This window comes from Muscardinus avellanarius, assembly GCF_963383645.1.
Source record: "Muscardinus avellanarius genome assembly, chromosome: 5".
Taxonomy (NCBI): domain Eukaryota; kingdom Metazoa; phylum Chordata; class Mammalia; order Rodentia; family Gliridae; genus Muscardinus; species Muscardinus avellanarius.
Window position 1 is genome coordinate 126,196,893 of NC_137790.1, and position 26,727 is coordinate 126,223,619.

At 39.6% G+C, this 26,727-nt stretch overlaps 1 protein-coding gene across 1 annotated transcript in view; it reads left to right on the forward strand.

The window, feature by feature from the left end:
- PLSCR4 (phospholipid scramblase 4) overlaps nt 1-26,727 on the forward strand; it is a gene marked incomplete at its 3' end in the record, with an annotated part of 58,847 nt that overhangs the window by 3,566 nt on the left and 28,554 nt on the right. Inside the window, exons 2-7 of the mRNA XM_080696601.1 lie at nt 3,123-3,358; nt 7,019-7,061; nt 8,325-8,551; nt 11,759-11,920; nt 13,607-13,765; nt 14,678-14,734. Of these exons, the coding sequence (XP_080552727.1) occupies nt 3,123-3,358; nt 7,019-7,061; nt 8,325-8,551; nt 11,759-11,920; nt 13,607-13,765; nt 14,678-14,734 (884 nt within the window). The remainder of the gene's footprint in view (nt 1-3,122; nt 3,359-7,018; nt 7,062-8,324; nt 8,552-11,758; nt 11,921-13,606; nt 13,766-14,677; nt 14,735-26,727) is intronic.

Genomic DNA, 26,727 nt, shown 5'->3' on the forward strand with positions numbered 1-26,727 from the left:
AAGCACTGGGAGTACAAGCATAAAGCTACTACGCCTAGCTTAGGCATTCTTAAACACAGTTCTTAAAAGAATTAAAACATTTTATTTGCGATAAATTTAAACACAAAATTCCCCTCATTCTTTGGTAGAGACCATATGACCTTTCTTTTCTCACTTAGCGCCAAGTTGATGTCCTTGCCAGTTACTACTATTTCTTACTTTTGATAATGCTTCAGCTCAGTATCTATCAAGAGCTCTGTAAATCTTCACTGCTTGTTCCCCAGAGCTGGAGCTAGGTCCACTGAGCTGTGCTGCCCTGCTCTGCTCTCTCTTCTCTCCTCCCTCTTTCGTACCCCCTTCCTCTTTGACTCTCTCATGAGTGATCCTGGTAATACTAGTGGTTTCATTGGCCTTATGAATCCAGTTTCTATAAACTTTCATTCCCAACTGCCTACAGTCTCCCTAGATAACCACGACTCCTCAACCTCAACAATCATCTATCCAACTTTTTATCTTGCTCACCAGATCATTCTCTATTTTTCCCTCCTCTAAAGGAACACAGGATCCCAATCCAGAAACTTTTGACTTCTCTCATGGCCTTGTGTTAAGAGAGCATTACAGGAATTAGTTCTGCAATGTGTGACTTTTATACATGAGATTTTTATGAGAAACCAAAATGTACCAGACTTCATTAGCTTCAAAAGCCACTTCTTTCTTTAATGTCTACACATCAAGAATCTGAGCCTTTATCCAATTGGCCTTGCAGAAAGTGTACTTTTTGCTGTGTTTTCATCCCAAAGAATTTTCTGGGCTTCTTGGTGAATGTCTCTAAGAAGATCTACACGGTTTCCAGAAGCCAATGTTTTAGGAGCTCTGGGAAAGAGCACAGTTTCTCCCGTACCCCACTCTCTTATTCTTTTTTAAAAAAATTTTAAGGTACTAGGGTTTGAACCCAGGGACATTTTACTTCTGAGCAACACCACCAGCCCTGTTTTTATTCTTTATTGTGCTACAAGGTCTCACTAAGTGGTGGAGGGCCTCACCAAGTAGCTGAGGCTGGCCATGAACCTGCGGTCCTCCTGTCCCAGCCTTCCAAGTACTGAGATTACAAGGGTGCACCACCACGCCCAGCTAAGTCTTACATTTTGCAGGAGTGACCCTTAAACAATTGCTAATGGAACTGCCCTACAAAAGTGTGCGGCGTTGCATCTCTGATTACAAAAGATATCAGATTCCCTAGTCTTTTACCTCCCAGCCCCTACAATCTGAGTTAGAGAAGGAGAGCACCTTTGATGCAGCTCTAACAACACTATCCAAGTTGAGCTTCTACTATCCCTGTCCTGTTCCCTTGAGTGTACTCACTTGGACAAGAGGTGAATCTCACCTCCTGACACCTTCCTGCTGCCATCTGGGCTGACAACCCAGTAATTTTTTAGCAGATATACAAGAAAACACATATGTGCTCATATTCACAGTACAAGGACAAATTCTATACCTCATATAGAGACAATAGTTTAACTTATATGTAAATTTTTTTCCCACAAGGAGGAAGTCTAGAGAAAGCTCTCCAATCATGGTGAAGATGTTGTGACTACATATCATAGTGTTTTTAAGTTGTTTCCATCTTCTTCATTCCATAATAGAACTTTTGCTTTCTTTATATTGGTTAACAAAGATCCTTTAAATCATTGACTTTTAAACATTCTTGATGACAATCTGCCATAACCCATTATATATAATATTTTTATAGATATATTTGTATGTATTTATGTTTAACTAACAACAGTCAATACTCAATACATTGAGTGCATAGTATACTAGCAATACACTTTGAAAGTTTCTATTTTGTCTTATTATAGTCTAGTTGATTTTATTGTAAAAATTTGAAATTTGGATCATTAAATTGATATCATAGCCCACAAATGTATTTTCCATTAGTAAGATGCTACATCACGACTGTGTTTTTCAGACATATTGGTTGGCCGATAGATTAGTGAAGCGTCTATATGAATGTCAGAAAAATGTTCTTTGAGACAAAAATTGTCACCATAGATAAAAAAGATACTTTATCATATTAACATATCAGTCTAACAGTAAGTCAAAACAACTATGCACATATATTTGCATGAAAATGGTACTCCAGGTGTATATAAAGCAAATCGGACAGAACTTAAGGGTGAAATGGACACTACAACAAACAATTGTAGATCACAACATCTCACAAGAATGGAAAGAACAACTGTGGTATAAACAAGGAGAAAACTGCAAGGCAAATGGAAGACTAGCCCCACTATCAACTAAAGTAGACATGACAGCTGTCTGTAGCAGTCTGTACCTGAGGACACTAGAATACACATTCTTCTCCACCATGGAGAGATGCCACATGAAGGTGGCTGGCTGCCTGTGCAGATAGGAAGAGGACTCTCGCCAGACCAGACCTAGATGGATGACCTTGACTTTGACCTTGACTTCCCAGCTTTCAGAATTATGAAAAAAATAAGGCTTTTGGCACAAGCCTACTCCGTCTGTGGTGTTCTGGTCCAGCAGCCCCAACTCCTGAGACAGTAAGCTAAAGTAACTAACAACGGTCTTAAGAGAATTTAAGAGATGTCAGGACTGAGAAAGTCTGAGATTTAGATAATAAGAATAAAAAACAAATAGTTGAATTAAAGGCAGCCTAACATAGTCATTAAATCACTTTTTTGAAGTAAAGTAGGTATTATTGTATTTGTGAACTGAAACAATAACAATAATAAGCATAATAATAAAATGCATAGGGGTAATTATGTGTTAGGTCTTGTACTAACCTCTAATAATTTAATGAAATCTGTTATCGCCATAGAAAGAATCTATTGCCTTGAAAATTAATATTATACTTAAAGTTTCAAATCTTATTTCTGCATTTCTAAATGTGATTAATGATCTCATAAGGTTTAAGAGAATTAAATGGATTAGTATGTAAATAAATGTCCATTAAATTAGCCCATTATTGACAGATTGTGTACATTCAGAAAATGGAATGACTTATTATTTTTCAGAACATATTAAGTGATCCATTTCATCCTCGTGTAAGAAGCCATGCTACCTTCCAACATATTCAAGCGTTAATAACATGTAACACTTGCATCTGTTTTTGAATGCAGCCGCCCCTGGACCAGCCATCCCTCCACCTGCAGGTTACCCAGGAGGCTTGCCCGTGGGGTACTGCAGTCCTCCACAGCCCAGTGCCTTCCCCTTGTACCAGCCAATGAGTGATGTCCAGCCTATCCAGTATCAGCCTGGCAAATACCCTATGCCGAGTCATCTTGCTCAAATACCATGGATGCCGGGGCCAGCTCCTATGCCGAACTGCCCTCCTGGTCTGGAATACTTAGCTCAGGTACTACACACATATCCAAAATATGTTCTTAAGAAGGAGAGCCACAGGGCACTGACAAGAAGAGTCAAAAGGCTGGGCAGAGTGAATAAAGGAGGAGGGTCGGTGGTGACCGAGCCTCATTTAGGGGGTCAGAAATGTAGAGGAGGTGCAGTGAATATAGGGATTGTTTAGTGGGATAAATATGCTCTTCCTAAAGGAATAGGTCCTTAAGAGGACCTATTCATAGGTCCTCTTAAGGAAAACTAAAAAAAAAAAAAAAAAAAAAATGCCAATAGGAATAGAGAAAAAAAATCTAGCTGAGATGATAGTTGTGTCATTTGCTTAGAAGTAAAGAGTTAACATCAAGAAAAGCAAACCAATAAATAACAGAGTACTGTTAGGCGGTGGATGAATTACGGAATGTCTTAAGCTTTTGCTTTTCTTACCACACATAATTTTCCTTAACCATTTCTGCTGCCCCAGAGATATACCAATGTAAATAAAATCAGGGACCTACCAAGGATATTACTTCTGTTCAAGTTTCAGAGACGCCCCTTTGTACAGTACAGGGACTCCCTAATTCTGATCTACATAACCATTCTAGAGCCCCTAGAACATCCTGATCAACAATTGGGGTAATATTCAAAGTTGGGGTACAGGTGATAATGTTAAAAATCCCATTATCAAAAACTAAAAAAAAAATGCTTAGTGAAAAGTTGATGAAGTCAGTAGTGGAAATCTCTTCCAAATCATCTGAATTTTTGTTTTGCTTTTGAAAAAAAAAAGTGGTATCAGGTAATGAAATGCATTATAAGTAAGGCCCTGTTTAATTCATTTTGCCTTCTCAGTAAGTAAACCACATTTTCCTTGGAGTTGACATGTTTCCTTTCTCAGTTTTATAAATTGATAGGGGCATATTAATCCTGTGTGTTAAAATCATTTATATTATAAATGTGTTGACATAAGGAAGTCAGCAAAGTTAGGTGAGAAAAATTTGAATTTTACGTGAGCCATACATTTTATTAAATGATTTGAACAAATTGTTGGCAAAATATAAAGCCAATCATACAGATTAGAGATAAAATTAACCTCTGTATTATTTCAAAAGTTTGCAAAGTGTTTTTAGTGAATCAAGCTTAGAAACTTTCATTTCTAGCCAGGCATGGTGGTACAACCTATAATACCAGTACCTGAAAGATTGAGATAGAAGAATTACAGGTTCAAGGCCAGCATACAATAACTTAACAAAACTGTTTTAAAAAAAATCTAAAGGGCCGAGAGTATAGCTCTGTTGAAGAGTGCTACTAGGTTCAATTCCCAGTACCACCAAAAACAAAACAAAAAGTTCTCGTTTTTATACTTGATGAAAAACACAGAAATTGCTGCTGGAAATCTACTGTCTTATAGAGTCATGCCGCTTAAGATTTTATGGTTTTGTTTATTTACATTTTAAAAAGCAGTTTCTCAGCCAGGAGGGGTAGTGCACACCTGGAATCGCAGTACTTGGGAGTCTGAAATAGGAAGATCGCAGATTCAAGGACAGCCTCAGTAATAATTAGTGAGACTCTTATCAATCTAGTGAGACCCTGTTTAAAAATAAAAATAAAATAGGACTGGGGTGTGTTAAAAAAAAGGGCAGCATTTTTCTGTTTCTGCTATTACTCTGACAGGATAAATTAACATATTTTAAGAGTTCTATTTTTCTCTTTCACGACCATTTAAATTTTAAAAAATAATAAAAAAGAAACAATCAAAACAAGGTTTAGAGCCAGACAAACCTGATTTTTAATTCTATTTCTACTCTCATCTAATTCTAAAACATTGAATAACTTCTCTAACTTCTTGACAGTACTAACAAACCCACACTATGAAGTTATCCTGAGAAGTTTTAATGAGATACTTTTTGTAATGTCCCTAATATTTTCGGCACATTGGACCTACCCAATGGATATTGGATGTGTAATAATATGTGAAAATTATTAGTCTAAAGACACTCTTGGGGATGAGTTCAAGACAAACAGCCAGCCATTTTCTTCCCAGTCTTTTTCAGATCTCCTGTGTCAATTATATAGTCTTTATTCAAGACTACTAAGACTCTTTAGCAATTCACAATGGATTATATTATTTCCAGAATATTAGCTTTGTCAGTAACCAGTTTGCTAAAAAACAAACAAACAAAAACAATAACAACAAAAAACTACTCCTTTACTGGCATAGTATTATGTTGGGAAAATTTCTTTCTCATTAACAAGCATCAATTCTTCAAGATATTTGGCTATGCAGTGGATACTTTGTAATTAATATTTAGTTTTACATTTTAATATGCTGGATTTTGTGTGTGCAGTGGGGAGTACAGAGGATTGAACCCAGGATCATTTTACCTCCCAACTCTACCCCCAGTACTATATATGCCTTTTGTTTGAAATAGACCTCACTAAGTTGCTGAGGACCTAAGTTGCTAAGGCTGACTGTGACTCTGTGATCCTCCTGTCTCACCCTCCCAAGGATTGGGATTACACGTGTGCATCGCCATTCTCGGCTACCCTGGATTTTTTAAAAGAGTGAAGTATTAGTCATTTTAGTAGCCACATTTTGATATTTTATGTTTAGACCTCAACTTGATTGTGTTCTCATATGAGAATAAGATTAATTAAATATGGATTATGCTTCTATACCCTCCTGTAATTAATCATACCACAGAACATTCATGCCCAGTTACATTATTTTTTTAATTTATTTTTTTTAACCACAGTCATGTTTTTCATTAATTAATCTATTTGATGAATATTTGGTAAAATGTCTTTCAGGCAGTGTTCTGGGCTTGGAAGTTAGTAATAATCTAATGATCTTAATGATCTAAGATTATATAGGTATATATCAACCTGTCCTCCAGGAAATAACTTATGTTCTAATAGAATATTCTCAAGTATAACAGATAACACGCCCATTATACTGTCCATCATTAGAGTGATTCCTAAATAAAATTAAAAAGAGAAGTTTCTCCATGGTATTCCCAACCTCCCTTTTCTTGGGTGTCCATCTAACCCTCCTCTTCTGTCCTCAAATGCTCTTCTTATGCTGCCTGCCCTTCCGGGCCATCCCAGGGAAGACCCTACTTGGTCTTAGTAACTCCTGTCAATGCAAGTCAACGTGTTGACCTCTTCAGAGGCCCTAGAGAAATAACATAAGTTGAAGACTCTGTGAGGTTGATGACCTAGGCTCATTAGCTCTCAACCACTGAGAGAATTGTCTTCTTGTGCCTGGTCCATGTTAAATGTCCCCAGACTGCCTACGCAACTCATCTATGGGTTACACGTCAGAGAGACCAGCGAGCAAGAACTGATCGAAGATGGACCTGTGTTTGCTACACACGCCTCCTTCCAGAGGCAAGGAGGTTACTATAGCAAGCAGATGGGTTTTTTAGTGATTTATCAGCTAGCTGTTTGTGTTTTGAAAGCGGAACTGGTGGAAGGTATTTTTCTTATCTGGACAACCCTGCTAATATCCATCTCATTGGATACATAGTGAACTAATTTCAGTCAATTTTTTTATTCCAGTTAATTTCAAAGAGATATCTTGGCCTCCATTGCTATATCTCTTAGCTCTTTCATGTCTTGTCTAATGCTAGTTAGACCATTTCTGCCTTTTCCGTCTTCTTATTGCTGTGTTCTATCCCAACAGTTGGACCATATCCACGTCCTTCAGCATTTTGAGCCTCTGGAATGTATGTATAATTTTGTTGTGTTTCAGCAGTGTTTTAATCAGATGGGAATTTGCATTTTCAAACATCTACCTCCTTTATTTTTGATGAGTTTTTAGTGATTCAGAGAGCGACTATCGCTATTACCCTGACTTCAAGAAAGCAATAAAGCAAACCATTTTCTATAAATTTATCTGTTGATACATCAAATACACAGAAGCTCCTAGACATGAAAAGAATTTTTATTTTATTGGGTCATCTGCTTCTCTCCCTCCCCCTTATTCATTCTTAATTTTCTATATTCATCCCCTATGATGAATCCTTTGTATTCACCCCCCCCCCAGTTAATTGACTTAAGAAGTCAATTAATGCCATGGTCAGCTAATCAGTGGCAGAGAAGGAAACAGAATTTAAACCATCTCAGCCAATCAGTAACTGAGCTGGAAATAGAATGTGAATCTGTTGAATTCCAGCCCATCCATGGACCTTGCTTTGGAAGTAAGAAGAAATGACCACAGTCCAAATGACACTCATTCTTGTTTCATCCTGGTAGGTCACTCCCAACAAGCACTTGCACAGTTGTCTGGCCACTACAGAGGCCTCCTGACTTTTCTTAGTTTGTTTTCTTACTTGCAGCCAGGAATGACCCGACTCATTTTGGTATATTTCATGATCCGATCGATTTAAAATCCAATGGGCAATTTCATTTCAGTGGTTTCATATGTAAGGTTTTATGAATTTGGATACTCCAGGAATATTAGTTTAATTTTTGCTTTTCTTACCACACATAATTTTCCTTTTGCTTTTATGTAAAGAAGCTTTCAGCTGGGCGTGGTGGCGCACGCTTGTAATCCCCGTGCTTGGGAGGCAGAGACAGGAGGATCATGCTGGTTCAAAGCCAGCCACGCTGGCTTAAGAGACCCTGTTTCCAAATAAAAATATAAAAATAGGTCTGGGAGTGTAGCCTGGAGGTAGAAGGCCTTCCAGGAACCCCAATACCACCCCCCCCAAAAAAAGTTTTCAAAATCATTTTATTCTGAAATCAGAAAATGTTTAAAAATTTTAAAATGACTTAATGCTTAGTGGTCATATGATTTTTTTTGGCATTCTTATCCATTGTATATGTTTTATCTGAAGTTTGCAAAACTCCACTTTGCTTTATGCCCCCAAGAAACACTATAAATAAGGACTTCTTTATTTTTTTCCCCTTTTTCCTAAATAAAGACTTCTCAACGCCTGTCTTAACTGGTTCCAATTTAAAATGGCCCTCTTATCTTTTTCTTTTAGTGGTGACAGAAATTGAAACTAATAATAAATATGACATTAAAAACAACGCAAACCAGATGGTGTATATTGTGACCGAAGACACTGACGACTTGACCAGGAATACTTACCGGACGCTAAGGCCCTTCCTCCTCAGAGTCACCGACTTCATGGGCCGAGAGATCATGACAATACAGAGACCTTTCCGATGCACCTGCTGCTGCTTCTGTTGCCCCTCGACCAGGCAAGAGGTCAGAGCACTGAAGCCAGATGCCTTGTTTGTTCCCAAACCAACACTTTCTGGTACTTCTCTTTCCAAATGGGAGGGAAGTTCACTGGCTCTGCCAGTCAAGTGGAAGACAATGTGAGGAGCAGGGAGGAAGAACAATATTCTCAACTTTGGAGAACCCCAGAAGGATTTTTCCTGTGATTCATGTTATCCAAATGCTAAGTGGTGTGTCAAGAGCACATGAAGGTTGTTTGGGTACTGGCTACAATTCTACCAGTTGTTGTCTATGGAGATTGATAGAAGCCCTGTGTTTCTTTTAATGTAACTACATCTTCCAGATAAGATAATGCTAAACAAAAGCAGATGCTTCTAGAATTGAAGGCCATTTTGATACCTTTAGACTACCAGCCAAAGCCCACCCCTTTCTAGAGATAAAGGAGGAGTAGCTAAACTAGATTAAATGCCTAGACAGCTGGAACTAGAATATAGATGCTTAGTTATAGTTTGGAGACTTTCCTGTTTGCCATCTGTGCAGTTCTAGAAGAGTTGTTGGCTACAGGGGAGAGAAAAACAGTTTTAGAAAGAGGCCAACTAGAGTTTGAATTCCAGGTATGCCCCCAATACAGGTGTGTCTGTCAACACCTGTATTTGTCACAGCTACAATAAAAAAGAGTTAACCATGTAATTTAGAGGAGAGATTATTATTTAGAGGAAGGTTTATTAGCTCAATGTTTTTCTTGGAGATATGGGGGTTCCACCCATGTGAGGCCAGGATCTGCGGATCACAGGGTATGTTGGTAATGAGAAGCAGAGAGATGAAAAACACAAGGCTTTGGTCCTCACATCACAGAGCCAGCAAGGGCAGCAAGCACCACATATATAATCCCCAAGCTTTAAACCCAAAGGACCCATCTGCTTCAGCTACATACTCCTTGCATAGGCCACCACATAGATAAGTTCATTACAATGAATTTATCTGCTGCTGGGATAACAACCCTCATGAGTCAATGAAGGTTCTAAACCCCCATGACATCGACTCTAAACACCAATGTATGAGCTCTTTAAGGGGCTATTCTATAACTATAACTGCCCCCTGTTTAAATCTGGACAGTTTGTTAGTGAGTTTGTTAGTGAGCCTCAGCATTTTTATTCGTATATGGGGTAGAAAAATACTTCATGGAATAATGGGGACATAAATATAAACATAAATGATATACTGAGTATCAGTATTTACTACATGGGAATTTATTTACCATCCCCTCTGTGCCTCAGTTTACCTATAAAATGGAGATGCTCATCGTGCCTATCAGACAGGATGATTGTTTTGAGGATTAAGTGGTAAATAATTAATCCCTTAGCTCAATGGCTGGCAAATAGTATAGTGCTAGGTGAATATGATTTATTGTTCTCAAATGCTCCGTAGAAGTTATTATGTTTGTAATAAAAGCCTTATGTTTGGAGTGAATCTCTACTCTTCACCCCAAAATCTTTTGGATATAGCAGGCATTTTTCTTCATATATGTCAGTTTGGTTTTAAATAAAAACCTACAGATGTAGTCTTTTAAGATTAAGTAAAAGCCGGGCGAGGTGGCACAAATTTGTAATCCCAGCATTTGGGAGGCTGAGTCAGGAGGATCGCAATTCACGGGCAGCCTCACCTACTACATAGTGTTCTATTGGTGAGCAACACCCCAGGACTAGTTTACTTTTTATTTTTATGTTTTTTATCGCTTTATTTTTTGTGTTACTGGGCATTGAATCCAGAGGCATTCTACCTCCAAGCTACACCCAACTTTATTTTATTATTATTTTGAAACAGGATCTCACTAAGTTGTTGAGAGTCTTACTACATTGCTGATAACTTCTACCTTGGGCTTTTACCAAATAATTTAATCTTCATAACTCTTTTGTTACAATTAAATGAGAAATCTTGTTTTACAAAATAATATTGTAATGATAATTAAATAAAAATAGGTATTAGGCAAAATTCTATGATTTTTTTTTTGTGTGTGTGTGTGTGTGGTACTGGGGTTCCTGGAAACCCTTCTACCTCCGGGCTACACTCCCAGACCTATTTTATATTTTTATTTGGAATTTTTATTTGGAAACAGGGTCTCTTAAGCCAGAGAGGCTGGCTTCGAACTTGCACGATCCTCCTGTCTCCGCCTCCCAAGTGCAGGGATTACAAGCCTGTGCCACCACGCCCAGCTACAAATGGTCTTATCAGCCCTGTACACACCTGCTGTCACAATACAAAAGTCCTCCTCATCTACCATTTCATGGGTGATAGCATCTCTGTGGTTTCAGGTACTTGCAGTCAGGTGTGTTCTAAAAATATTAGTGGCAGACTCCTGAAATCAATAATTCATAAATTTAAAGTTGTTCTTCTGAGTAGCATGGTAAAATCTGGGACATGAGTCATTCTTATTTTCCAGTGTATCTGCACCGTATGTGTCACCTGCTCTGTGGCAGTCAAGGAGGACCAGAGCTACATCATTTTTATTACTGTATATGGTATTGTTTTAACTTTTATTGTTATCGTTTTAATATCCTTTTGTGCCTAGTCCATAAATTAAACTTTATTATAGGTATAGATATATAGGTAAAATACATTACATACAGGAGCCAGTGTGATCTGTACTTCCAGGCACTCCCTATGGATGACGAAGGGACTACTGTATAGAGTTTTCAGAGCGTCTCTTTCTCCCTTTATTTTTTTGTTATGATTGTCGTGTCTTTGATTTAGTTTTACCTGATTTAAAATCCAAGAACCTAGCCTGTTACCATTGGATGGATTGTATCAGATGACATGAAACTCCTAGATCAGAGTCGACGGTCATTATATTCCCTGTAAAACAACCAGCCTGAGCATCAGGATGTTTGTGTCAATTTCTCTTGTCCCCAAGTTCTAGGGCTTGACTTGGAGGAGCTGTTTATGCACATGATGCTGTCTATACAGTTCAGGGCCAATGAGTTTGCACAACTGACCATCACATCTCATAAGAAATAGTATTCAAGCCACCTCTTGTCCCAACAGGAAGCATGACCTCATCCCTCCAAGCTACTTGCTGAAGTGCACCCGTAACAATGGCCCCTGTTGTACCAGCACTCTGTTCCTTGGTTCCTGAGCACATCGGCGTGCATCTAGGCTGTGCATATGTGTGTTTGTGTTTACGTGTATGTTTGTTTGTGTGCTGCATTCTGACCTCTGTCGCGGCTTAATTTTTAGCTGGAGGTGCAGTGTCCTCCGGGTGTCACCGCTGGCTTCGTTGCGGAGCACTGGAACCTGTGCAGGGCGGTGTACAGCATCCAAAATGAGAAGAAAGAGAACGTGCTGAGAATACGCGGACCGTGCTCCACCTACGGCTGTGGCTCAGACTCTGTTTTTGAGGTACATGCTGTAAACATAGTGTGTCTACTCTTATCCTGCTGGGCCTCAGAGTAATCTGGTTTAGACATTCCCCTCGCCCCATGGGAATGAGGAGAGCAACCTGAAGAATGAGTCCATCAGCCAATTGAAATCACATGGTTTCCAATTTATTGTTAGTAGATTGCTTGATGTTTTTCAAAATGTGAACTTCTTTTTTATTTATTTTTATTTCTGATTCTGGTGCATGACAAAACAAAAAGAAACCATTCAGCTGAGCGTGGCGGCGCACACTTGTAATCCTCGTGCTTGGGAGGCGGAGACGGGAGGATCGCGCAGGATCGAAGTCAGCCTCGCTGGCTTAAAGAACCCTGTTTCCAAATAAAAAATAAAAATAGGTCTGGGAGTGCAGCCCAGAGGTAGAAGGGTTCTATCCCCAGTACCACCAAAAAAAAAAAAAAAAAAAAAAAAAATTAAAAACATTATGTTTGGGAGTAAATAGCCTTAACTAATTCATTTATTCTATTCTCAGCAGTATTTAATCAATTACATTTTAAAAAGGTTTCAAGATTAGAATGTAGATTCTAAGGGCAAATGCCAAACAAGCTTATCACAGAATATATATATATATATACACACACACACAGACATACATACATATATGTATATATATGTATATATGTATATATATGTATGCATATGTATATATGTATATATGTATGTATATATATATAACTTCTTAGGTTTTCATATTGCTTATTTACATGATAAATTATCTGCATTCTTAGGAAAGAGAATAACTTGATAAAACATAAAAAAACCTCATAAGTTATATGGTCACATTTTCCAAAGAAAGAACAATCTTTTGTTTTGCCTTAATCATAGGGTCTACAAAATGACCGTTTATTAATATCCTAAATCTGATCAAGGGAATTCCTAGAAATGTCTCCTGGGCTACTTCAAGAATACTTTCTGAAGGCCTTGCAATTCTCTGAGGCTCATTAGCTACTAAAATCTCTCCTTCACACATCCTTTCTGATGCCCAGTAAACTTGCCTTAGTTCCCATTTTTATATGAGTATGCCATTAAACAGTTCAAATTTGTTAAAAGATCAGTGTAGAAAAGTGGATAAGCCAGATTTCCAGGGCTGTGTGAAATTGTCCCTGCTGCCAACTATGTTAGGAATTCTATTTGGGGTATTTTCCCTGTGGCAAGTGCCAGGGTTCTCGTTGAGAAGCTGAAGGACTTTGACATCGTGAGGTATGTTAAGACAGGGTGGGTGTGGCCCACCAAAGCTTGGGTGCTGTGTGGTGTGCGAACCGTGCTCCCTTGCTTTGGCTCCTAGATTTCTTTAGCTGGGCAGTGACTTCCTCCAATTCCCCAATGCCCACTCATTGCTGTATAAGAAGGAATCCATAATAAATTCAAACTATACCTCCCCTCTCAGAGTATCTTAATAACTCATTTGAAAATGAGAAATGTATACTAGTCAGAGGGTTGTAATCTATCTCCCAGATCAGTTGTTAATTAGTTTCAAAATACTCACTCATTCTTGGCCACAACTTCCTTAATTCAACACATGTAATGATCCCATTAATATTTTTCTGCATTGCATTTATGCTGACACAGCAGAAGCTGCTTTATCGTGGGAGACTAAAGCGTGTCCTTGAATACTTTCCGTCGTTGTGAAATCATATCTCTTCTCTGCAGGTGCAATCCCTAGACGGCATGTCCAGCATTGGCAGTATTGTCAGGAAGTGGAATGGTTTGCTCTCAACCATGGGGGATGCTGACCACTTTGAGATTCATTTCCCGTTGGACCTGGATGTGAAGATGAAAGCTCTGATTTTTGGAGCATGCTTTCTTATTGTAAGTGTTTTGTTCTTGAGTTATCCTGAGAGAAGCATTCCTTCTGATGAGAAGTAGTATAGAATAAATATTGAAACAAGGTCAATCTAATAGTTCCAATGTATTAGGCAGGTGTATTCAGCATTGGTGAGCCTCAGTTTCCCCAAGCATACAATGGCGAGATAAATACTTCTATTTTTCAGGGTTTTGAATATTAGCAATCATATGAGTAAAGTGTCCAGGAAAGACTACTTGTAAGATAGTAAAAGTCCAATGGATATAGTTATCATCATTTCATGTTATTTCTCATCCCCATTACAGAATGATACCTTGCCTATGATTTTTTGGTATAATCAAATCACTCTCAAGATAATGTTCTTTTCTTTACTGCTCTCCTGTCGGTGTTATGCTTGGTGTTGTGCCACCTTAGACATATCGAGTTTTTTCTCTTTTAATAGTGACATTTTGCCGGGTGTGGTGGCGCACGCTTGTAATCCCAGCATTTGGGAGGCTGAATCCGGAGGATCTCGGTTGGCTGACAGCCTCAGCTACTTAGTGAGGCCCTCTGCAACTTAGTGAGACCCTGTTTCAAAATATAGAATAAAAAATAGGGCAGGGGGTATAGCTCAGAGGTCGAATGTCCCTGGGTTCCATCCCTAGACCCCCACACAAAAAATGACATTTTGTTGATTGGCAATCAAGATTGAAAGCTTATTGTCTTACCAGTGTCTCCAAATTTGTAATTATTGCTTTTACCATGAAGGTTTTCTTCATTAAGATTTTTTTGGGTTTATTTATTTTTAACTGGAATGAAAGAGTTCCTTAGTAACTTATAAAGGGTAATATTGTAGACATTTACGTATTTATCTATGTACTCATCATGTACTTATACATGATCTATCTACCTACATCCTCTTCTTTTTCTAATTTCAGGACTTCATGTATTTTGAAACTTCTCCAGTGCAACATCATCAAAGAGCAAGTCGTCAAGTATAGGCGACAAAAGTCATTAGAAAAAGTTGCATTGGGTTCACAGTTAACCCTCCATGATTGCAAGTATATTTCTCTGCTTGGCAGATTTAGTATCATCATCATCATTATTGTTGGGGGTTAGCACTGACAGCTATTCTGAGAGTATGAGTTCAAGGCCATAGCGGAAGCATGTGTTTCAAGCGAGTATCTATCCACTTCGTAGACTGACGTTCATTCGGAAAAGTTATGAGCCATTAGCCAAGTAAACACATACAAAATAAGCTTTAAAGTACTATGAATATGAGCTGAGAGAATGTGAATCCCAGAATTCTCACGTCAGAGGTGGAAAAATGAGGAGTTGTAGTTGGGTCAGAGAAACCCCTTTCAGGTGAAAAGAATAATATACTTTCGGTATCTATTTTCTTAGTATCTGCAACAGATAACAGGAGCTGTGTGTATCTGAAGATAGGAGGAGACCATCAGGAAAAGAGCAGACAAGGGCCAGAGCCAGTCAAGATCTTAGCCTCTTTAGGACATGAGTTTTCCTAACAACCTTGCATTTAATACATTTATACATAAAAGAGTTATACATTTAATGCATAATATCTCTTGGTCACAGATGCCTTACTCTGAAATATATTAGGCTTAATCTCAACTATTGCCTACTGAATCTTTTTATTTTTTTTGTGAATCTCACTTGATGTGATACAAAAAGAGATCATTGTCTTTGCTTTTTGCTTTTTTTTTCTTTCAAGATCCCTGGTGATACCAGACAATTCTAATGACTACAAATGGAATCTGTTTTCCAATTTTGAAATGTTGACCACGTGTGTGTGTGTGTGTGTGTGTGTGTGTGTGTGTGTGTAGCAACTTATAGAAGGAAAAAGCTACAAATTGTACGCTGTTTAATACTACTTTGCTGTTTTTTATTTGCACTGTGGGTAAATCTTTATAGGAAGAAAAAATATAAGCATAGAACACAGCCTATTTACTGCTTATCAAGAAGGATAACGTAGGACCAACAGCACTCAAGCATAAGTAGCGTTGTTTGTGTTAACTAATTAAAAGCCTAGAAGATAAGTGAATACACTCTGATTAACTTGGCTCTGTCGCACTTTAGCTTCCTACCTGGACCTGGACTCTGTTCATTTAACACACAGTACACATAATGGGATGCGTTCTTCTGTGGCTTATTAAATAAAGGAAGCCTGAATGTCCTTAGATGGGGCTATTCTGAGATGAGACTCCTAGTCCACGGTTCTTTTAGAAATGAAAGAAAGGTGCTTCATTTTTAAATCATGCTCATATTTTAATGTTAAAAGTTGCTTATTTAGTTATTTGTAATATTCATTTTTACATGCTGCTATTAGCTTTTTCTTAAAAAAAGAAAAGCTGCTGCTTTTAAAAAGAGTAATTGCCTTATATCTGACAAAAAATTAAATTATAATCCTAAGCAGACAAATATATTTCCTGCATTGATACCTGATGTTTTATATAGAAAATTAGACAGCTAGTTTTCAAAGAGTTTATTTGTATAAATTTTTCTCTTTTTCTGGAATATATCTCTATTCCAAGACCCACATAATACTAACAGTATGCATTGTTGTGGTATTAACATGTACATTATAGTTAAAATATTTCTTTCTTCAAAAAAGTGACACGTATCATATTTTTATAATTAGTTTACATAATAATTTCTTAATGGTATTCCATTGTGTAAAAATGATCAGGCTGACTAAAAACTAAATAAAAGCTTTTTTCTAAAATGTGTTTTCATATTTCTTCAAGTTGTTTTTGGCTTTCAAATAAATATGACTATTAGTAAGATACTACGTTATTTTTGAGTTCTGACTGACTCTTTGGATACTGTTTACCAAAAGTATTTTTGTCATAATTTCTTATTAGTTATTAAGTTCACTTAAGGTTATTGCCTTCTTTCGTAAATTTAGTACTAATAAAGTCATTTCTGTACTGTTTCATAGTAGTAACTAGTATTCTCATATAGCCAAGTTGCTAATAAATGTTGATCCAGTTACATTAGATGCATTTAAACTTCAAGTATAATTTCTTTTTTTTTTTTTTTTTGGTGGTATTGGGGGTGGAACCCAGAGGCTTTCTACCTCCGGGCTATACTCCCAGACCCATTTTATATTTTATTTGGAAACAGGGTCTCACTAAGTTGCTGAGAGCCTTACTAAGTAGCTGAGGCTGGCTTCGAACCTGCGCGATCCTCCTGTCTCAGCCTCCCAATCGCGGGGATTACAAACGTGCGCCACCACGCCCGGCTTGTATAATTTCAACTTCAAGTATAATTTCAATATTATTATATTAGGTAGGAAAACTGCTAAGTTTTGTAACAGTAAAAGATGCATTTTAAGGTATCTCTTGCTTAATAACTAGACTTTCCAGAAGTTGTACAAAAAAAGCCGGTTACCATAATATTTTACTAGTTGAATTTTCCAGCCAATTAGATATTAAGAATAAGTATAGAATAAACAGAATTATTCCAACATATTGGCATCTTGTCCCTATCGGGCAGCTAGATCTTTTTCAGCCTTTTCCCCACCAAAGTTCAAGGTTTTATTTATTTTGAAAGATGCAAGGTTGGAAAACCCATATGTCTGGACGTAATAAACTAATATCAAATTCAGCTGTTTGACTAGTGACAGCTAATGCCCCAAGTGGGTCTTTCTATTACTCCACAATGTATTTTCCACTTGTCTCAAGGTCTCTTAAGTTGTACATCCACCCAAAGAGAAGCATTCAAGTGTAGTCAAAGTGATACACCATAACATTTGACCCGATAACACTGAGAATGGCTGTTAATAGCACATGGGAGGCATTCTTTCAGCGTTTGCTAAAACGAATAAAAATACATCAAGTAGGTGTATTTTTGAAACAGTTATTATGGTAGTCAAAGTTTTTACCGTTCTTCCCAGTTTTATTCCATGAATACTTACTGTGTTGATTATCGACTAAATCCAAGCATGGGCTATTTTTGGAAAGCAAGGAGAAATACAAAGATCTAAAGTTCATAATTACTGCTGTCAATAATTCATAGGCTAGTGGAAAATATATACTTAAAGCACGTAGCCAGCCATGATGGTGCACACCTGTAATCCCAGTCATCAGGAGGCTGAGACAGGAGGATGGCAGATTCGCAGCCAGCCTCAGCAACTTTGTGAAGCCCTCAGCGACTTAATGAGACCCTGTTTCAAAATAAAAATAAGAAATGAATAAATAATAAAAGGGCTAAGAGTACATATAGCTCAAAGGTAGGATGTCCCTGGGTTCAATCCCCAGTACCTCAAACAAGCAAACAAGCAAAACAGAGTATACATCTTCAAGGACTACCATAGACATGTGACCGATAGGGCGTTGAAACCGTCCCAAGGGACCTATTACTATTTTAGGGATTTAACTGTATTCCTGTCTCACTTAGTCAAATAGTGTAGGCAGGCTGGTGAGGTATTTCCAGGCACTGCCGGAATGTAAGAAAGATGAATTTGAGAGCTGTGTCTGCAAACTCCATGCTTGATGAATGCAACTGAAATTCAAGTTTCAGGAGGATTGCAGGTTTGCAGCCAGCCTCAGCTACTTAGTGAGGCTCTCTGCAACTTTGTGAGAACCCATTTCAAAAAGAAAGAATTAAAAAAAGAAAGGGCTGGAGGTATAGCTTGGAGTTAGAATGCCCCTGGGCTCAATCCCCAGTACTGAAAATAAAAGGTCAATTTAGCAAATTTCATTAAGCTAAGCAGGAAGTGATTGTTTATTACAGTACACCGCAAGCCCAGGCTAGTGTCTGGTATATTTGACATGCCCCATGAATTTTATTTATTTATTTATTTATTTATTTATTGAGTGAATGAATGTCCTAATATATTTATGACACTGTAGTAGGGGTCCAAGGAGACAGAATTGAATATATGACTCCATACCCTCAACAAGGATAAAACAAGTAAATATAATTATTATGCATCTGTGGTACTAGGGGTAGAACCTAGGAGCCTTCTACTTCAGACTACACCTCCAGTCTTATTCTATTTTTTATTTGGAAGCAGGGTCTCACTAAGTTGCTGAGGCTGTCCTTGAACCTATGATCCTCCTGTCTCAGCCTCCCAAACACTGGGAGTACAGGTGTGCCCCACCACACCCAGCTAAGTAAAAATAAATAAATAAATAAAAAAATATATAGTAGAACAAAGCTTAGGAATTATTGCAAGAAACAAACATTTTTTGTTTGTTTGAGAACATGTATTACCTGGTTCTCACAATGGCATCATAAAGTAAAAAGATCATTCCCAGTTTTTGGAAGAAAAATAAGCTTCAAGAGGTGAGAGAACCATGGAGACAGAGGACAGACAGAGGACTAAGCAGTCTCTGCCCCCTGTTGTCCTGCTAATGAAAGAAATGCAAAGCATTGGATAAAAGATGGAAAGGAGGAGGCTACTGGAGGAGGCAGTGGGCAGGTGGAATGGAGTCCTCTGAAGAGCTCATAGAGCTGCCAGGGTCACGGGTCCAACCAGAAATCTGCCTCTTATCCTTACCCCGTGTCCCCAGCTGCTCAGAGGAGGTTGGTGCTGGGAGTTTCCTGGAGTCTTGAAAGAGTCAGAGGGCCCTAGCACTGGGGTGATGGTGGTGCATCTTCATGTAATGTCTAAACCAAAAAACCCAAATCAAAAAAAGTCAACAGCAGTCAGGACTGGTTGTGCTTGCTTATAATCCCAGTACTTGGGAGACTGAGACAGGAGGATCTCAGGTTTGCAGGCAGCATCAGCTACTTAGTGAGGCTTTCTGTAAGTTAGTGAGACCCTGTTTCAAAAAGTAAAGAATTAAAAAAATGGCGCTAGGGGTATAGCTCGGAGGTAGAATGTCCTGGGATCCATCCCCAATATCACACACACACACACACAAATGTCAACAGCAAAACCCAATTTCTGCAGTTCTTAACCTCTGCTTTCTCTCAGAAAGAAGCCAGTCATGTGAACTCATATAAAATTTAAATAAGTGGGTTGCTGAGTTTGCCTCAAGATTTAATTCCAAACAAAATGGGAATAATATCGATATTGTGCAAACCAACCTAATTATAAGGTGAGGAATAATAAAACCAATTAAAACTTAACATCATAATAATTGTAATGTCTATAATGAATAGCTACCACTTCATTTTTTTCTTCTTTAATGAAACTGGGAATTGTGGGGTGTGTGTGTGTGTGTGTGTGTGTGTGTGTGTGACCTGAGATTGAACTCAGGGGCATTCTACCTCTGAGTTACACCCGCAACTCTATTTATTTATTTATTGCAACAGTCTCACTAGATGGCTGAGGGTCTTGATAAGTTGTGGAGGATGAACCCAAACCTACAATTCTCCTGTCTCAGCCTCAAAAATACTGGATTATAGATGTGTGGCACTGTTTCCAGCTCACAGTCTTTTTTTTTTTTTTTTTTTTCCAGGTCTGGGAATGGAACCCAGGGACATTCAACCTCCGAGCTACACCCCCTGCCCTATTTTTTATTCTTTATTTTGAAACCGGGTCTTACTGAGTTGCAGAGGGCCTCACTGAGTAGCTGAGGGTGTCCACGAACCGCGATCCTCCGGTCTCAGCCTCCCGAATGCCCAGCTGCTCACGGTCTTTTTTATTGAAGCGTTTTAAAAACAAGGCTCAAACTGTCTTAGCTAATAATCATTAAAAGCAATTTGAGTTTTAATGTTTTATTATAACAATAATAAAAAACAAAGATGCTTCACAGTTTTTTTAAGTTCTTGATTTTTCAGTAATAGGCAAATGAAGTAAATGCCAGGGAAAAGCATTTAAAATAATGACATAATATTTATCTAGTTTTATAATATTTATCTAGTTTTATTATTTATTCAAAATAAAGAATAAAAAATAGGGCTGGGGGTGTAGCTAGGAAGTAGAATGACTCTGGGTTTCATCATCATAAATTTTTATCTATAAATGATAAATTTATATCATAATATTTATCTAGTTTTATACACCACTCATCAGAAAGCGGAATAAAATAAGATGCACTAGGGGGCAGCACCAGCTTACAGATTTCTTCAGTAAACTTGAGCCAAGGACTTCTCAGTACCAATCTGTATGATTAATGAGTTAGTGCCAAGTGATTTTAGAGTTAGAAGGAGCATCGCAGACTATTTGCTCTACATTGTAGCCTACAAGTGAAGAAACCGAGAGCAATCCAGATCGATTACCCAGAGTTACACTGGGAACTAATAGGAACCAGCACAAAGAGTAAAAAGCCTCCTTTTTTCGACCGTTTCCTTGTCACCACATGTGACGGGCCCCGCCCATCAGCCAGTAAGTCCGAGAGCTAAGATGGCGCTGAGCGGAAATCTTCCCCAGAGCACTTAGGTGGTAAACAGCTTTCAGGAAGTGACGACAAGAGCATGAGATACACGGGAACACCGCATGCCATAGGGCAACAGCCAATGGACTGGCTGTTGCCATGAGTTGTGCACGTGAACAGTCTGCTGATTGGCTGTTGGGCTCTATATAAGGGGAAGATTTCTGGGGGGAAAGAGAGAGAAGAGAAGATTTACGGGAAGAAGATTTGCGGGAACTGTACAAGAACCTGGGGTAATAAAACTGCTTGAGGAAGATCGTGTAAGAGTCGTCACTGCGCGCGACAAGTGGTTGGCCCGTACGGGGACCTTCGCTTTGATCAGAACCTCGGCAGTCCAGGGCAGCCGGCTGGTAAGTACTCCTTGACTCCGAAAAGGGAGGAGGAGGCTCCGTTTACGGAGGGTTATTTTCCCCGATCAAAGGGGGCTCCATTAAGGAGGATATTTAGTAAATAAGGCTCGCGGATAAGCGAGGCTCGCGGAAAAGCGAGGAACAGCGCTGTATTTTCCCCGATCAAAGGGGGCTCCATTAAGGAGGATATTTTTTAGTGTAAGTAAGTTAGAGAATCGGGCTGGTCCTGATTCGACAAGATGGGAAATAGTCCATCTCACCCATTGCATAAAGCATTGAAAGCTTTGTTGAAAAGTAGAGGCCTAAAGCTTAGGGACAAGACAATACAAGATTTTCTCGAACAAATAGATAGGGTAGCGCCATGGTTTACAGTATCAGGGAATCTTTCTTTGGCAAGCTGGGATAAATTGGGAAGAGACGTAGAACGCGCCGAAGAACAAGGTATTGTCACAGGAGGGACTCGGCCGCTTTGTCGGCTGATTCGTGCCTGTTTGGAAGAAAGGCGCTTTAGAAAATTTGTGCAGGAGGGCCAGGCAGCTTTAGACGGTGTAAAAGAGGAACGTTCAACTTCCTCTAAAGTGGCCAGTGAGGAGGATTCAGAGTCAGAGGGGGAGGATGAATCTGAGGAGGAATTAGAGGCCATTTGTAAACAAGTGAAAGCTTTTGAACTGATTAAAGAGGAAATTTCGCCTCCTCCGTATAACCCTTCTGCGCCCAGAGCAGGAGAAGGTGTCTCTTTTAGTAGTCAGATGTGGAGAGATGCGGGAATTTTTTTAGCAAATCAAGCTTTCCCAGTTTTCCAGCTGCAGGAGGGGGGAAATCGTTATCATGAGCCTTTGGACTTTAAAATAGTTAAGCATCTCGCAGAGTCAGTTCGTACATATGGGTCGTCAGCTGCTTTCACTATAGCAATAATAGAGAGTTTACATCGCTATGCCATGACCCCAGGAGACTGGCAAAATTTGGTTAGGGCCACCTTAAATCCTGGCCAATATTTGGATTGGAAAGCTTATTATATAGAATATGCCACTGAACAAGCTGCACGTAATCGAGCAGCAGGAAATTCAGCCTGGGATATAGACATGCTGATGGGCCAAGGACGATTTGCTAATCAACAGCTTGGGTATCCACAACAGGTGTATGAACAAATCAACAGACTCGCTACCCAGGCCTGGAAGGCCCTCCCTAACAAAGGAGAGGTATCTGGTAACCTTACAAAGATTACTCAAGGATTGACTGAACCCTTTTCAGACTTCGTTGCCCGTCTAGTAGAGGCTGCGGGAAGAATTTTTGGGGATTCTGACGCGGCCATGCCGCTCATTAAACAATTGGTCTATGAACAATGCACTAAAGAATGCAGACAGGCCATCACTCCTTACAAACATAAAGGCCTAGAGGTGTGGATGAAGGTGTGCAGGGAACTCGGAGGACCCTTAACCAATTCAGGACTTGCTGCAGCCATTATACAGGCCTCCGGACAACAAAGTAAGAATAGTACCAAAAATGGCAATTGTTTTTCCTGTGGAGCGACAGGACACTTAAAACGAGATTGTCCTAAGTGTAGGGCGTCCCAATCTTATCCTTCTCCTCCTGAGTATTGTCGTCGATGTAGAAAAGGAAGGCATCCTACTTTTGAGTGCCGTTCGGTTAAAGATATCGATGGCAACCCCTTGCCCTATACTGGAAAGCAATCATCAAATACTCAGACAAAAAACGGGAGGGCGGGCCCTCGTTCCCAGGGCCCACAAAAATATGGGAACCCTCAGGTGTATGGGGCCATGGAGACACAGCCACCTCAGTGGCCCAATTTACAGCCTCCGGAACAGTCCGGCGAGCCACTCCAGGTTCGGCAGGATTGGACCTCTGTGCCACCTCCAGGCTGGTATTAACGCCACAAATGGGGGTTCAAATTATTGAAACAGATTTTCAAGGTCCTCTGCCACCTAATTCTGTTGGCTTACTTTTTGGAAGGTCTTCCTCTACCATGAAAGGACTTGTAGTCCATCCGGGGGTTATAGATGAGGATTATACCGGTATCATCAAAGTGATGGTTTCAGCGCCCCGGGGTATCGTTGCCATTTCCCCTGGGGATAGAGTGGCACAGTTACTTTTGCTTCCCAGTCTACATGGTATGTTTCCTTCAGCAGAGGGACGACGCGGTATTGGTGGGTTCGGTTCTTCAGGAAATGAGTTAATATCTCTTGCCTTTGATATGGGAACTCGTCCCTTGATAACCTTGGACGTGGAAGGCAAGCAAATCCTAGGACTTTTAGATACTGGGGCAGATAAAAGTGTCATCGCCTGTAAAGATTGGTCATCTTCATGGCCCACTCAAAAGGCTACCGGAGAACTTAGAGGTTTGGGTTATGCTAAAACCCCTGACCTCAGTGCTAGGGCTTTACATTGGAAAGATCAGGAGGGACATAAGGGGCAGTTTGAACCCTATGTGCTGGAGCTGCCAGTTTCCCTCTGGGGAAGAGATTTATTAGTGGACATGGGATATTCCTTACAAAATACATCTTATTTCCCCCAAGCCCATAATATTCTCCTTCGCCAGGGCTACCACCCTTCCTACGGGCTGGGAAAACACCTCCAGGGACGTAAAAGCCCAATTCCTACTAAAGAAAAGAGTGGTCGCGAGGAACTGGGTTTTGTGCAGTAGCCACTGAGGAGGCAATTCCCATTACCTGGAAGACGGGAGATCCAGTATGGGTTCCTCAGTGGCCTCTCTCCCGTGAAAAGCTTGAAGTAACAAGGAAATTAGTACAAGAGCAATTACAGTTAGGCCATATCCGGCCATCCACCTCTCCTTGGAATACCCCGATTTTTGTGATAAAGAAAAAATCTGGAAAATGGAGGTTATTACACGACCTCCGAGCCATAAATAGCCAAATGCAGATTATGGGGCCAGTCCAACGAGGGCTTCCACTCCTCTCTGCTATTCCGAAGGAGTGGCCACTTATCAGCATAGATATAAAAGATTGTTTTTTCTCCATCCCTTTAAATCCTGCGGATACTCCTCGTTTTGCTTTTACTGTTCCCTCTATTAATCAAGAGGAAATTGACAGTAGATATGAATGGGTGGTCCTCCCACAAGGAATGGCCAATAGCCCTACCCTCTGTCAATTATATGTAAATAGTGCTCTTGAGCCCGTAAAAACCAAATTTCCAGAAATTCGGTGTATTCATTACATGGATGACATTTTGTTAACCACAAAAAATCCCTCCATACTTGAGGAGGCTTATTGTCACCTTGTAAAGATTTTGGAAACTCATCAATTATTCATCGCCTCAGAAAAGGTACAAAGAGGAGAAAATATACACTTTCTTGGCAACATTGTTCTCCCCCATGCAGTCCTGCCTCAAAAATTAATCATCCGCACTGATCAATTAAAAACCCTCAATGATTTCCAAAAACTGTTGGGAGACATTAATTGGGTTCGACCCTTTTTACAAATTCCTAACCATGCCTTGAAACCTTTATATAATCTGCTCGTAGGCAATCCTCAATTAGATTCTCCTCGCGTCCTTACCGATGAGGCCCGCCATGCGTTACAATTAGTAGAACAAGCACTTACGAAAGCGTCTCTCCGTCGAGTGACCCCTGGACAGCCATTATGGGCTTGTATCCTGGCCACTGAAAAACAGCCTACTAGTGTTCTTTGGCAACAAGGACCCCTTCTTTGGATTCACCCCAAAGTCTCCCCTCAAAAGGTAGTTGAATATTATCCCACCAGTGTAGCAAGCCTTGCCCTTAAAGCCATTCAGCAGTGCATCCAACATTTTGGCAGAACGCCCGATAAGTTGGTGGTACCGTACACTGCTCTGCAAGTACAAACGCTGGTAGCCACTATTGATGATTGGGCTATACTTATGTGCTCTTTCAGTGGTGAAATAGACAATCATCTTCCCAAAGATCCATTGTTACATTTTGTTCTGGAACATCCTCTCATTTTCCCATTGGTCACTAAAAACAAACCTGTAGCTAATGCAATTAACATTTTTACTGATGGATCCAAAACTGGTGTGGGGGCCTACCTAATAGAGGGAAGCGATCCTGTTATCATCCAATATTCACATACCTCTCCACAACTGGTTGAATTAAATATTGTTTTAGAAATTTTTAAGAGAGTTTCTTCTCCTTTCAATTTATTATCAGATTCACAATATGTGGTTAATCTGGTTAGATCGCTTGAATGCGCGGGTCAACTCTCTTTACATACTCCTATTCATTCTATGGCTAGCCAAATCCAGATTTATATACATTTAAGAAAGACACCATTCTTTATCCAGCACGTTAGGGCACATACTGGATTACCTGGCCCTATTACATATGGAAATGATCTAGTAGATAAACTCACCAAGATACATATGATTTTTTCTCTTACTCAAATGCAACAGGCACAGGCATTTCACCGTCAATATCATGTAAATTCTAAAACATTACAACAGCGATTTAAAATCCCTCGACATCAGGCTCGGGAAATTGTAAAAACCTGTAATGCCTGTGCCCCTTTTTTACACCCCCCACATGTGGGCATTTGCCCACGAGGCTTGCTCCCTCTACATCTCTGGCAAATGGATGTAACTCACATATCTGAATTTGGAAAATTGAAATATATCCATGTTTCCATAGATACTGTCTCTGGAATTATTCATGCATCTGCTCATGCCGGGGAAAAGGCACATGACGTCGTCAATCATTGCCTTGAGGCCTGGGCAGCATGGAATATGCCTAAAGAAATAAAAACTGATAATGGCCCGGCTTATACTTCCCAAAAATTCACATCTTTTTGTTCACAGATGGGAATAACTCTAAAGCATGGCCTTCCGTACAACCCTCAGGGACAGGGTATTGTGGAACGCGCCCATCGTACTCTTAAAGAATGCTTGATAAAACAAAAAGAGGGAATTGGAACCAATATGAAACCGAAGCAGCGCCTATCCTTAGCCCTTTTTACTTTGAATTTTTTGCAATTAGATGTCAATGGCAAGACTGCTGCCGATCGTCATTTTGCCCCCTCGGGTACGAGCCAGGGTTTCGTGCGTTGGAAGGATGCCCTCACAGGGCAATGGAGGGGACCTGACCCAGTGCTCACATGGGCCAGAGGCTCTGTTTGTGTGTTTCCACAGAACGGCGCCGATCCTGTCTGGGTTCCAGAGCGGCTGACTCGTCTGGTGAAACAAAAGGATGATGAGCCATCGACTGATTCTTTTGGGGACCATGATACTGTGGAATTCCAAGTATAGGAAGTGATCCACAATGGGGGCTTTTGACTGCTTTTTCTTTTC